At 54.6% G+C, this 13,458-nt stretch overlaps 1 protein-coding gene across 1 annotated transcript in view; it reads left to right on the top strand.

Annotated features, from left to right (window-relative positions):
* HAS3 (hyaluronan synthase 3) overlaps nt 1-13,458 on the top strand; it is a 45,781-nt gene extending 32,323 nt beyond the window's left edge. The window contains exons 2-4 of the mRNA XM_078882138.1: nt 2,096-2,719; nt 11,861-11,962; nt 12,532-13,458. Of these exons, the coding sequence (XP_078738264.1) occupies nt 2,096-2,719; nt 11,861-11,962; nt 12,532-13,458 (1,653 nt within the window). The remainder of the gene's footprint in view (nt 1-2,095; nt 2,720-11,860; nt 11,963-12,531) is intronic.

Genomic DNA, 13,458 nt, shown 5'->3' with positions numbered 1-13,458 from the left:
CGTGCGCCGACTGTGACAGTGATGGATCACGGGGCGGCGCGGGGTGCGGGGTTGGGCACGCGTTGTGGGCGTGGTGTGGACGCGCGCGCCGGGAGTGACAGATGACGAGGCGGCGCGGAGTGAGTGGTGAGGCACGATGAGATGTGGGAAAAGAGGATCGTAGCCAGCACCCGGCGATTGGTCGAATAAGTGGGTGCTCGCAGCGACGTCCGCAGGTGGGGTATAAAGGGGGACGCGCGAGAGCACTCGGGGAGAGTTACCCAGTTGAAGACCCGAAGACGGAGCTGAAGACCTAGTGAAGCCGAGTAGCTCAGTGGCGTTAGTCGCCGAGTAGCTAAGTGGATGTTGGTCATCCGAGTAGCTCAGTGGCGTTAGTCGCCGAGTAGCTAAGTGGATGTTGGTCATCCGAGTAGCTCAGTGGGCGTTAGTCGCCAAGTAGCTAAGTGGGTGGTTGTCACCCGAGTACTAAGTGGATGTTGGTCATCCGAGTAGCTCAGTGGCGTTAGTCGCCAAGTAGCTAAGAGGATGTTGGTCATCCGAGTAGCTCAGTGGGCGTTAGTCGCCAAGTAGCTAAGTGGGTGTTTGTCACCCGAGTACTAAGTGGATGTTGGTCATCCGAGTAACTCAGTGGGCGTTAGTCGCCAAGTAGCTAAGTGGGTGTTTGTCACCCGAGTACTAAGTGGATGTTGGTCATCCGAGTAACTCAGTGGGCGTTAGTCGCCAAGTAGCGAAGTGGGTGGTTGTCACCCGAGATACAAAGTAGGTGTTAGTCACCTGTAACCAAGTTTGATAAAATAAAGAGTGTGTTACCCGTGAAGTCGTCTCCCGTGGAGTTACTACATTACACATGCAAGGGGGCAACACGCTATACGTGTATGTATGTGGAACTTCTTTCGCACCGCACGTAGCCAGCCGTCCACGTGTTTTCTGTGTCTGCTGAGTGCAACCCTGACCTCCTCCGATACTGATACAACATCGTCATCACCATCAACGCCACGCTGGTTGGGATTTTTGGGCAGACTCCAGCTTGTTCAGAATGCAGCTGCTAGAGTGCTTACACGACATACACCATTCTATGAACACGTTACACCCAAGTCCTCTTATCCCTTCATTAGCTACCGGTCAAATTCCGAGTGGATTTTAAGATACTTGGCTTTGAAAGGGCTCACCCCACATCACTTGCAGGAACATTTATATATTTATATATTTAACTATTCCATCAAGGTCCTGAAGATCTTCTGATGTCCAACTGCTCAGCACTCCCGAGTCTACAGGTTGCGCTCTTTTGGTGATCGGTGCTTTTGTCAGCGTGGCACCCACAAGTCACGGAACGCCCTGCCACTTGAAATCAGGGCAATCTGAGTCGGTTGATAGATTTAAGTCCGCTGAAAACCCCATCTCTTTAACGTGGCATTGCCTCTGAATGAATGGGGAATGAGTGAGAGTAAACGATGACAGTAACATTGATGACACTAAATGGTGATGAAAGGAATGAATGGGGAATGATGACTGTAAATTATGATGAAAGGAATGAATGAATGGGGTTAATGAGTGGCAGCCAGATAATGAGAATGTGCAGAGGGAAAAATAACGGTGGCGGTGGTTATGGGGGATGAGGGATTCAGGGGTCGCGTGGTGGTGAGGGAGGGGCACCAAGGAGTGAGTTTTTGAGTGCGGAGCGGAAACTTGGTGAGCGAATGGTGTTTAGCGCTTTATGTGAAGAGGGGGAAGTTTTGTTCCAGTGAAGGGGGCGAGAAGGGAGAAGAGCGAGAGAGAGCGGAAGCGTGGATTGAGCGGAAGGAGAAGGAGGAACAGAGAGAGATGGCAAAGATCATCTTTGTCAGACCCCAACCACGAAGCCCCCCACTCCCCTCGCCCTCCCCCTCCCTCCCTCTCTCTTTTTTTACGATCAGAGGAAACAAGAAGATGCTCGGTGTAGTCGGCACTTTGCTTCGTTCATCATTTCGGTTTTTTGTTTTTTTCAATGCTTTGCTTTATGTGCCCCCCCCCCCCCTCTGTTTAAATGAAATATTTCACGAAAGATTTCACGCTCTGCTCTCCTCCTTCTTACCCCCTCCCTCTCACGACCACGCAGATGCTGTGCCGCAAGGTGACCTCGGCGCTGCGTCTGGTCGGCACCACGATGTTCGCCCTGGTGGTGCTGGGCGCCATCGTGGCCGCGTACATCACGGGCTACCAATTCATCTCGACCGACAACTACTACCTCTCGTTCGGCCTCTACGGCGCGATCCTGGCGCTCCACCTGCTCATCCAGAGCCTCTTTGCTCTTCTCGAGCACCGCAAGATGCGCCGCGCCGGCACCTCGCTCAAGCCGACGCGTCGCAGCGTGGCGCTGTGCGTGGCCGCCTACCAGGAGGACCCCGACTACCTGCGCAAGTGCCTGCGGTCGGTCAAGCGCCTCGCCTACCCGGGCGTGCGCGTCGTGATGGTGGTGGACGGCAACTCGGACGAGGACGCGTACATGATGGACATCTTCCGCGAGGTGATGGGTCGCGCCGCCGTCACCTACCGGTGGCGGAGCAACTACCACGAGCTGGGCGATGGCGAGAGCGAGCGGTCGTACGCCGAGGGCGAGGCGCGCGTCCGCGAGGCGACGCTTGGCCACCGCCACGTGTGCCTCATGCAGCGTTGGGGTGGCAAGCGCGAGGTGATGTACACCGCCTTCAAGGCGCTTGGCATGGCCGTCGACTACATGCAGGTACGCGCGGCGTCGTCGTCGTCGTCGGTATCATCATCGTCGCCGTCGTCATCATTATCGTCATCATCGTCGTCATCATCATCATCGCCGTCATCATCATTGTCGTTATCATCGTCGTCGTCATCATCATCGCCGTCATCATCATCGTCGTCGCCATCGTCGTCATCATCATCGTCATCATCGCCGTCGTCATCATCTTCGTCGCCGTCGTCATCATCATCATCGTCGTCATCATCGTCGCCATCATCATCGTCGCCATCATAACAATCGTGATGGCGAACTGGTCAAGGGTGCTTAAATTTTTGTTTAACACTTACATGGGACCATCGTTTTGAATGAAAAAAGAACGGATACTACACTGTAACATGACAACAAATGCATGTTCATGGCTTCAAAAAGTCACGAGTCTCCACTTGTTCGCCATTGGTGTCAACACGTGCCTGGAATCTTCTCCAGGTGGTCTCCAGAGGCACATTTCTTGTGGCGTTGTTGACAACTTCTCAGAAGTGTTAACATTTCTTTGAAGCACCCTGTACTATTCTTGCTCGTCACTTTCGTAGTGAGTGAGAGCCACTCAAGAGGCGCGTGGATGAACCCACAGGAAGGGCGCTACCTGTAACTTCCTCCAGCTCTGCGGTCCTCTGTGCATTCAGATGTTTTGGATCAATTCGTGATTTAATGTGCGAGCCCCTCTATAACGTGCGTGTGTATGTGTGCGTTTGGAGTGTGGTAGTTTAGCGGTTAGCGATCTGCGCTATGAACCCGGCGACCCGGGTTCAATTCCCGCTCACGGCCAATACCGGTGACGATTATCTGAACCGGTCCCGTGCCTCCCCTAGGTCGACTAAGCCTCAAATGAGTACCCAGTGCAGTGTGTAGTAAACATCGCCACTGGGGAGACAAAGGCGGTCGGTCGTGATGCGTACCGTTACGGCCTTCGTAGGTGCTCGCTAACAGCACTTGCCCCTACAGTCTGTTAAGGCTACACGGGGGGGTCTTTGTCTTCGTTTGGAGCGGTGGCGCAGTGGTTAGCGCACTTAGTTGCGTTCCTTCTACCGGTACCGCGCCTCTCCCTCGGTCGACTCAGTCTCGAACCAGTGCTCGGTGGAATATCAACGCTGGGGAGACAAAGGCGGTCGGGCGTGCTGTTGGCCACCCCACTCCCATTTTGATTATTTGGTCCACGCCTTCGAGAGTGCTTGCTTACAGCACTTCCCCCAACAGCCGAGTGCAAATTTTGATTTATAGCTTTCGTGACTGCAGAAATTCATATTCTTGGTTCTTTCGGTAAAGTCACGTAGAAGGGAAATAATAAAATAATAATTTATTTACCAATCAAATTCTCACGACGTTTCGATTGCAACACAAGCAATCATCATCAGGTGTGAAAACCACAGCAATAACATTTTTGAAAAAAGTGGCGGTTTTTTATAGAGGTGTGTCGGGGGGGCGGGGGTGTGGAGGGCTTTAAGTCTTTTTTGTAAACGGTCTTATTTTCGAATGTGCATGGCAAATTAGAATAGGTTTATAACTCTTTATGACTGGGCTGAGTCCATCAACTCGCTACCCTTGAAACCTGTTTTTTTTATCACGGGCAGGAGCTGGGAATCTGGGCTCGAACCCAGACACCCCCCCCCCCCCTTAATCAGGTCCGCTGAAGTTCCATTCCATTTTTATTGAGACGAGGAGAGGGCCTGACGTTACTCTACATAATAAGAGACGGCTGTCATCATCGTCATAATCATCCATTCACTCGTCAATAAATAAACATCATTAAATATCTATACACTTGCACTTATTAAGCGGGTAGCGAATTCAACTAATGGCGCTTTCTACTATTTGTGATGGTTGCTGTTTCTTAGTGTTCAGTTTTATGATCGTGCTGTACGGCGCTTTGAGATGCATGATGAACGGCGCTTTACACGTAAGACTCGTCATTAGTATTACTGTAATAACAGCTATAGTGGGTTCACGTGGGGGATTGGCTTGCCGGTCCTGCTTGTAGCCAATAAGGGTCGAGATAGGGAGCGTGGGGCCGGCGTGATCACGGCATGTCATCAGGGGTGATTGGCCCAGCCATTGGGGCCCCAGCTAATGGGGATCCGGATAAGAGGCGTGGTCCCGGGAGTGACAGGGAACCATCGAGAACGGTCGAGATTGCCCATGGAGGATTGGCTGGGGGGACCACGTGACGAAGGGATTAAGAGGGAGGAGAGAGGGATGATCGAGGGGAGACGGGGAACTGAACGGGGTGAGAGCCACGCGCGAACGGGGCTCCGGGTGCCACGTGCGCGGTGGGAGTTGTGGGAGTCTGCCGCTCTCCGTTGTCTGCCAGCAACGGAGCATGTGGGAACAAGTGTACCGTGAAGTGAAAATAAAGAAGACCGATTCCGAATCCGTCTCCGGAGAATTATTACATTGGTGTCAGAAGTACTTCTGCGACTGTTTGGACGATCGTCAAGATGTCCAAGCACCCCAGAAAAAAGAACCTACCTGTGCCTCTATCGGAGGAGGAGGTCGAGATGGATGAAGATGAGCTGTTGGGAGCTACAGCCCCTATGCCGCCTGCTGAAAATGTACTTCTCGACGTCTCTCAGCGTCGACCGACGGAAGATGCGACCGCTGCAGGAACAAAAGGCGAGTGGCGGCTGATGGCGGAGCAGATCGAGTCATTACGCGCCATTCTGCTTAGTCTGGTGACCGCGGTGGCATCCTCACCAGCCGCGGGCCGCCAGATTGCCGATCAACTGGACGCCGCGGGAAGGAGTCCGGTGAAAGAACCTGCGTCCGCCATTCCTTCTGCTACGCGGGAGGACGCCGTCATTCTGGGTGGGGCGGCTGCGCCGAAGCCGTCGGCCGCCATTTTGGGCACGCCTACCGCCACGCGGCCGCCGGCCGCCATTTTGCCTGATACGGGTGGAGAGCGGGAACGTCAGTCGGAGACGCCCGCGGCGCGCGCTTGCCACCGCGGGCATCGCCTTCCACAAATCAAAGAATTCATCGCCGGGAGTGATTGGAGTGCTTTCACATGGCGCTTTGAATCGGCTTTTAGATCCGTCAATTGGACGGAGGATGAAGCGCTGGGAGCGCTACCTACACTGCTCGACGATGTTTCTCTGGGGGTCTTCCGTTCCATCCCGGCGGCCAAGAAGAAGACACTGCGGGACGCGTTCGCGGAGATGGCGGAATTCTATGACCCACCGACGTCAGCCACCAGAAAATTTATGTTACGTCGCCGAGCATCGGAGGAATCGCCGTTGACCTATCGTGGGGCGTTGATGGCGCTGGCCATGGCTGCCTACCCCGACGCGACGGCCGACCATTTGGATCCTCTCATCCTCTCCCGTATGCTGGAGTTGGCTCAGGAACTCAAGATTTCGCTGCCAGTTTGCGGCCACGAACCACTTACATCGCGATGGGTGGCGCGCTGCCTGGACGCAAAATTTAATATCAGGCGTTGGGACCAGATGGCGGCGTGGACGGGGAAACCAGAGATCGACGGGCCACCTTTGGGGTGGTCTCCACAACTGGTGGTCCACTGCTCCGACGACTCGGGCGACGACGACATGCTGGCTGCTGCTGTTTCGCACGGGATTCCGGGACGGCGGCTGCGCGACCAGCGTGGCAACTACATGGGCCGTCCGCGTGCAAGGGCCGGGTCGTCCGACCGCCGGCCGACGTCGGCGGCGTGCTTCACGTGCGGCAGACGGGGCCATTTCGCCCGTGACTGCCGCTGTCGACCTCTACTGTCGCCTCCTCCGACGAGGGGACCTCCATCTCCTCCACCTACTGCGGAGCCGCAACAACCTCGGGCGAGTCGGCACACATCGGACACCCGGCAGGTCCTGTCACATCACCCATCCATTCGCACTCATTCTCACACTCCTCAGGAAAAATTTACTTCCCCCGCTACAGTTACGCGCTCTGCTACGCAGTGGAAAAAATTGGCTCGCAGGGTTGTAGCTGCGGCTTCGGGCTCGTCGACGGTACGCGGTACCATCGACGGCGTTGATGTGCGCATCTTGGTGGACACGGGCGCGTCGGCCACCATCATTTCTGATGTTATTTTTCATTTGTTGTCCATCCCTGCGTCGCAGATACGTAAGGTTAATGATGCGTGTGTCGCCGCGAATGGGGGAAGCATGGGTATCTGTGGCCAGGCAGATGTGAGCATCACTATCGGGAATATTACCGCCGCAGGACCTGTATTGATCTCTCGCTCGCTAGCTGTTCCATGCTTACTCGGTACTGATTTCCTGCGTCGGATGCCGCTGAAAATACGAGTCGACCAGGACTGTTTGGAAATGCCGGGGGGTCGTCGAATGGCGTTCCTGCCTTCCTTGCTGGCCAGCGCGCCTGCAAGTAACGCAGTTACTGCCGTTGTTGCTGCTACGGTAGAAGTACCACCGGGAGCACAGATGCTAATACCGTTGCGTTATCGTAAACCCCTTCGAATGGGGAAGGGTGCAGAAGGCGTGCTGCTATCCCCATCGAATTCGGCATCTAAATCCTTTTCTTTAGCGGCGGCACAAACGATCGTGCGACCGGGTCAAGCACCTTTTATACAGGTGTTAAATGGGGGACCTGACCGCGTTATTGTTCCGGAGGGGTCGGTGTTGGCTCACGCCACTACCGACTTCGCCTCTTGCAACGCAGCGCCGCGCGCACGAATGCCCGCTGGTAGGCCCCCACACGATCGCTCTCAAGAACGTTGGATCGCTGATTTGTGCGGAGAAAATTCTTCCTTGTCGAACGAACAAAGGAATGCCCTGCGTTCATTATTGATACAGTACACTGATGTTTTCAGTAAAAATGATTTGGACCTCGGCCGCACGTCGCTTTTGTCGCACCATATTGACACCGGTGCGACGCCTCCCATCTGTATGCACCCTCATCGCATGAGCCCGGCGGAAAGGGATCACGTGCGCGGAGCGGTTAATGAATTGTTGGCGGCGGACATCATTTCGCCGTCCAACAGCCCTTGGGCCGCGCCCGTCGTTCTGGTAAAGAAGAAAGATGGTGGTACAAGATTTTGTGTTGATTTCCGCCGGTTAAACAAAGTTTCGGTGGCAGATGCATACCCCTTACCGAGGATGGATGATTCGTTGGACGCTTTATCGGGTGCTAAGTTTTTTTCCACCCTTGACCTGTCCTCGGGGTTCTGGCAGCTTCCCCTCGACGATGAGTCGAAGGCGAAAACGGCGTTCCGCACGCCGCAAGGTCTCTTTGAATTTAATCGGTTGCCTATGGGCTTGAATGCGGCACCGGCGACGTTTCAGCGGCTCATGGAATTGGTGTTGACGGGACTGCAGTGGGAAACGTGCCTCATATATCTTGACGATATAATTGTTTTCAGCCGCACGTTCGAAGAACACCTCCAACGTCTAGAGGCGGTTTTTCAAAGAATGCGTACGGCTGACCTTAAATTTAAACCTAAAAAATGCCACCTTCTGCAACACTCTGTCCGTTACTTGGGTCATATTGTCAGTTCGGACGGCGTATCCACTGACCCTCTGAAAACGAAATGTGTACGAGAGTGGCCCACACCCACTTCGGTGGGAGATGTTCGGCGGTTTATTGGGTTCGCTTCCTATTATCGCCGCTTCGTTAAAAATTTTGCGACGTTGGCAAAGCCATTACACGTTCTGACTGGCAAAAATCAAAGGTTTAAATGGGGAGCGGAAGAGGAAAAATCTTTTATGGCACTTCGGGACCACCTCGCCACGGCGCCAACGCTGGATTACCCAGATTTCTCACAGCCGTTCATCCTCGATACGGATGCTAGTGATATCGGCATTGGGGCCGTTTTGTCGCAACGTAAGGACGGGGTAGAGCGAGTAGTGGCGTACGGCAGCCGGGTTTTGTCTCCTGCGGAAACACGCTATTGTGTGACAAGACGGGAACTTTTGGCAATTGTTCACTTTGTCCGATTGTACCGGCCGTACCTGTATGGACGGAAATTCCTAGTTCGCTCAGATCATGCGGCTTTACAATACTCCTTGAAATTAGATCAACCGTCAGGCCAATTGGCTAGGTGGTTGGAATCGCTACAGGAATTTTCCTTTGATATTACATACAGGAAGGGGACCCGTCACACGAACGCTGACGCGCTCTCACGGCTGCCGCCCCTTCCTCAGTGCACTTGCCTGACGGGCACGCACCGCTGTGCGGCACCAGCCACCTCGCCTTGTCCGGTTATGGGGGCGATAGCGGATGAGGATGCAGGGGCGAAAGCGAAGGAGGACGACCAGCAAGGGTCGGTGGACACGGATGATATCTTACGGCTACCACACGCGGTCTGGCTACGTGAGCAGGAGGCTGATGCCTCGCTGTCTCCGCTACGGAAATTGATAGGGAAACAAAAATCTCAATTGGCGGGTTGGAAATGGTAGATGTTCCGAGGCAAGTCGGGATTGTTAATGTGTACCGACGGGTTGTCTGACCGACCACGCTTGGTGGTGCCTACTTCGCTTCGCTACGACCTGCTTCGTGCTCTGCACGCTGATAAGTTGATGCACCTCGGTGTCCAAAAGACTTTGGCCGCGCTGCAGAAGGATTTCTTTTGGGCCGGTATGACGGCAGACGTCAAGGACTTTATTCGTTCATGCCAGGACTGTGCAAAGAGGAAGCCGCCTCGGAACCCCTATGTACCACCGTTACGTTCCATTGAGGTGTCCCGCATTAACGAATTGGTTGCTCTCGATATTCTGGGCCCGTTTCCCCTGTCGGCGAGGGGCAATAAATACCTTCTCGTCGGGGTGGAATATTTTTCTCGATGGCCGATGGCCTGGCCTCTGCCCGACCAGACGGCAGCATCCATTACCGACGCTTTCTTGAACGGGTATGTCATGGACAAGGGGGCACCTGAGAGGCTGCTCACAGATCAAGGGCGGAATTTCTCTTCCAAATTGCTTAAGGAAGTTTGTGACGCGTTGGGTACGAAGAAAATTCGCACTTCTCCTTACCACCCACAAACAGATGGTATGGTGGAACGATTCAACCGCACCCTCTCGGCTATGCTTTGTCACACAGTCAGTGAAAAGCAAACCGATTGGGACCTGCACATACCAGGCGTCTTAGCGGCTTACCACATGGTTCCACACACGTCCACGGGATACTCACCATTCTTTTTGATGTATGGCCGTGAAAATGTTCCACCCATCGATGTGCAATTGGGTGAGCCGAGTAAGCGACCGTCCCGTTCCTTGCCTGACCACGTGCGTGACTCGCTTGAACGAGTGACGGAGGCGCGAGAGGCTGCCCGGTGTGCGACGGCCCGTGCTCAGGCAAGGAACGAACGTTATGCGCGTCAATCGCATACTCACATGTCTTGGTCAGTGGGGGACCGGGCGTGGCTCCACTGCCCCCAGGTACCGGCGGGCACATCCCCCAAGCTGCACAGGCCGTGGCGAGGGCCTGTGACACTAGTGGATGTTCGGAACTTGCAGAGTATCCGTGTTCAGTACGAAAATCGGCGGTGGTATGTCCACTCCTCACGGCTTAAACCCTATGTTGACGCGCGTGTCGGCCCTTCATCCCCACTAGTTGACCTGCCGGGTTCCGTCGAGCCGACCACGCCGATTGTCACATCCATTGATCCCAAGGGGGACTGTGTTGTGCCTCCTACAGATGAACAGGTTCTGAGGGCTGAGGCGGCCCCAGCCACCCCCCCTCCAATGAGACCTGCCCTGGACGTGACCGAGCATCAACAACCTACTTCTTCTTCGAGCCTACCACCTCCTGTCCATCCGGAAGCAAGGGGATCATGCGCTGGAAGCGGAGGGGGTCCCGCGTCGCGTACGCGGTCGAAATCTCTTCCGTTTCGTTAACGTTTGATCGTTCGTTTACTTCCCTGTTGTTACTGCGCTGCAGGGGCGCCCTAATGTATGTGGTGATTCTTGTTGTATGGGTGACTTTTTTTAAATGTTGTTGGGCGCAGGGACGCCGGTTCACCCTCGTATCGTTAAATGCACCTTGGTGCCCTAATAATGTGTTCGGAATTGGTTTATCACCCTTTCCCAGCCGAGACGGCTACTTTTTTTTCACCGGGGGGGGGGGGGGGGGGGTGATGTAATAACAGCTATAGTGGGTTCACGTGGGGGATTGGCTTGCCGGTCCTGCTTGTAGCCAATAAGGGTCGAGATAGGGAGCGTGGGGCCGGCGTGATCACGGCATGTCATCAGGGGTGATTGGCCCAGCCATTGGGGCCCCAGCTAATGGGGATCCGGATAAGAGGCGTGGTCCCGGGAGTGACAGGGAACCATCGAGAACGGTCGAGATTGCCCATGGAGGATTGGCTGGGGGGACCACGTGACGAAGGGATTAAGAGGGAGGAGAGAGGGATGATCGAGGGGAGACGGGGAACTGAACGAGGTGAGAGCCACGCGCGAACGGGGCTCCGGGTGCCACGTGCGCGGTGGGAGTTGTGGGAGTCTGCCGCTCTCCGTTGTCTGCCAGCAACGGAGCGTGTGGGAACAAGTGTACCGTGAAGTGAAAATAAAGAAGACCGATTCCGAATCCGTCTCCGGAGAATTATTACATTACTATGATTTTAATTCCAGCTGTGAAAAGTTTTTTTTTAAATGCCAATTTGACTGTCAAGCGACGTAAATGTATATTTATGCATTCACTCACTCAACCATCCATCCAGCCACTCGACCACCCACTCACTCAGCCACTCGGTCATTTATTCATTTACCAATTCACTCACTCACTCAACCATCCATCCAGCCACTCGACCACCCACTGACTCAGCCACTCAGTCATTCATTCACCAATTCACTCACTCACTCAACCGTCCATCCAGCCACTCGACCACCCATTCGCTCAATCATTCACTCACTCAACCATCAATCCACCCACTCACTCGTTCACTCACTCAACCATCCATCCACCCACTCACCCACTCACTCAACCATCCATCCAGCCACTCAACCACTCACTCGCCCATTCGCTCAACCATCCACTCGTCTCTTGACTTCTCAATGGGCTAAACAAAACACACAACGTGAAACTTGATTTTTTTTTTTAACAACTATCACAGATAAGTGTCCAAAAATGTTTTCGATCAGCTGGTCAGTCCGATTCGTCAAAGTTATCTTCTCCATTCCCCCCCTCCACCACCACCACCACACCCCACAGGTGTGCGACTCCGACACGGTGCTGGACCCCGCCTGCACCGTGGAGATGGTGAAGGTGCTCGAAGAGGATGAGAAGGTCGGAGGCGTCGGAGGCGACGTGCAGGTGCGTGCGGTGACATTGGACGTGGAGTTATCCGGTTTACCGATGACTCCGCGATGTACAAGTAACGTGTCCTCCTGGTTCTCGGGTTTGCACCCATAGCTTTAAAAAAACAACAACAACATACATCGAACGTAACACAGGCGTTGGGTCAGACAACATCGCAATGTTTAACACGTGGCAGGCTTTCGCGACCAATGTCATCCATAGTCGATATGTTTTTGGGTTAGATCGCGTAAATGTAAACACGTGTCGTTAAACCCACAAACCTGGCTGTCGCCTGATGAAGCTAGTTGTAATTACTGGTGAAACGTCGTACTCAGATTATAAATCTTGTGGCTTGGCTCTCCAACACACCGGTGTGCTGTACGAGTTACGAATTGGCCACGTTCTGTTTACGTGACAACCCTTACTAGTTGGCTGTCGGGTGGTGGCAGGTTTAACGACGCAACATTTATATATTTACGCGATCTAACTCCAAAAAAACCTCTACTAACATCGCAATGCTGACAAAATCCCAACCGCAAGTTACTCACCTCCCCCACCATCCCCACCACCTCTCCCGCACCCAGATCCTCAACAAGTACGACTCCTGGATCTCGTTCTTGAGCAGTGTGCGCTACTGGATGGCCTTCAACGTGGAGCGCGCCTGCCAGTCCTACTTCGGATGCGTGCAGTGCATCAGCGGCCCGCTGGGCATGTACCGCAACTCGCTGCTGCAGCGCTTCCTCGAGGACTGGTACGAGCAGCGCTTCCTCGGCTCCAAGTGCAGCTTCGGAGACGACCGCCACCTCACGAACCGCGTGCTCAGCTTGGGCTACTCCACCAAGTACACGGCGCGCGCGCGCTGCCTCACTGAGACGCCCACAGGCTACTTGCGCTGGCTCAACCAGCAGACGCGCTGGAGCAAGTCCTACTTCAGAGAGTGGCTCTACAACTCGCTGTGGTTCCACAAGCACCACCTGTGGATGACGTACGAGGCGGTGATCACGGGCTTCTTCCCCTTCTTCCTCGTCGCCACGGTGGTGCAGCTCTTCTATCGGGGCCGCATCTGGAACATCCTCCTCTTCCTGCTCACCGTCCAGTTCGTGGGGATGCTCAAGGCTGCGTTCGCGTGCTTCCTACGCGGCAACGTCGTCATGATCTTCATGTCGCTCTACTCGCTCCTCTACATGAGCAGCCTCCTGCCCGCCAAGATGTTCGCCATCGCCACCATCACCAAGGCGGGCTGGGGCACGTCCGGCCGCAAGACGATCGTCACCAACTTCATCGGCCTGGTGCCCATCTCGCTGTGGTTCGCCGTGCTGCTGGGCGGCATCGCCTACACGGTGTACCGCGAGGTGAGCAATCCCTTCGACAGCACCGAGCAGACCTTCCTCATCGTGGGCGCGGCGCTCTACGCCTGCTACTGGGTCGTGCTGCTCTCGCTCTACTTCGCCCTCGTCATGCGCCGTTGCAATCGCAAGAACGACCGCTACACCCTGGCCGTGGACGTATGA

This window comes from Lampetra fluviatilis, chromosome 63 (genome assembly GCF_964198595.1).
Source record: "Lampetra fluviatilis chromosome 63, kcLamFluv1.1, whole genome shotgun sequence".
NCBI classification, from domain to species: Eukaryota; Metazoa; Chordata; class Hyperoartia; order Petromyzontiformes; family Petromyzontidae; genus Lampetra; species Lampetra fluviatilis.
Note: the sequence above shows the minus strand (reverse complement) of the source record. Positions and strands in the feature narration are given on the sequence as shown.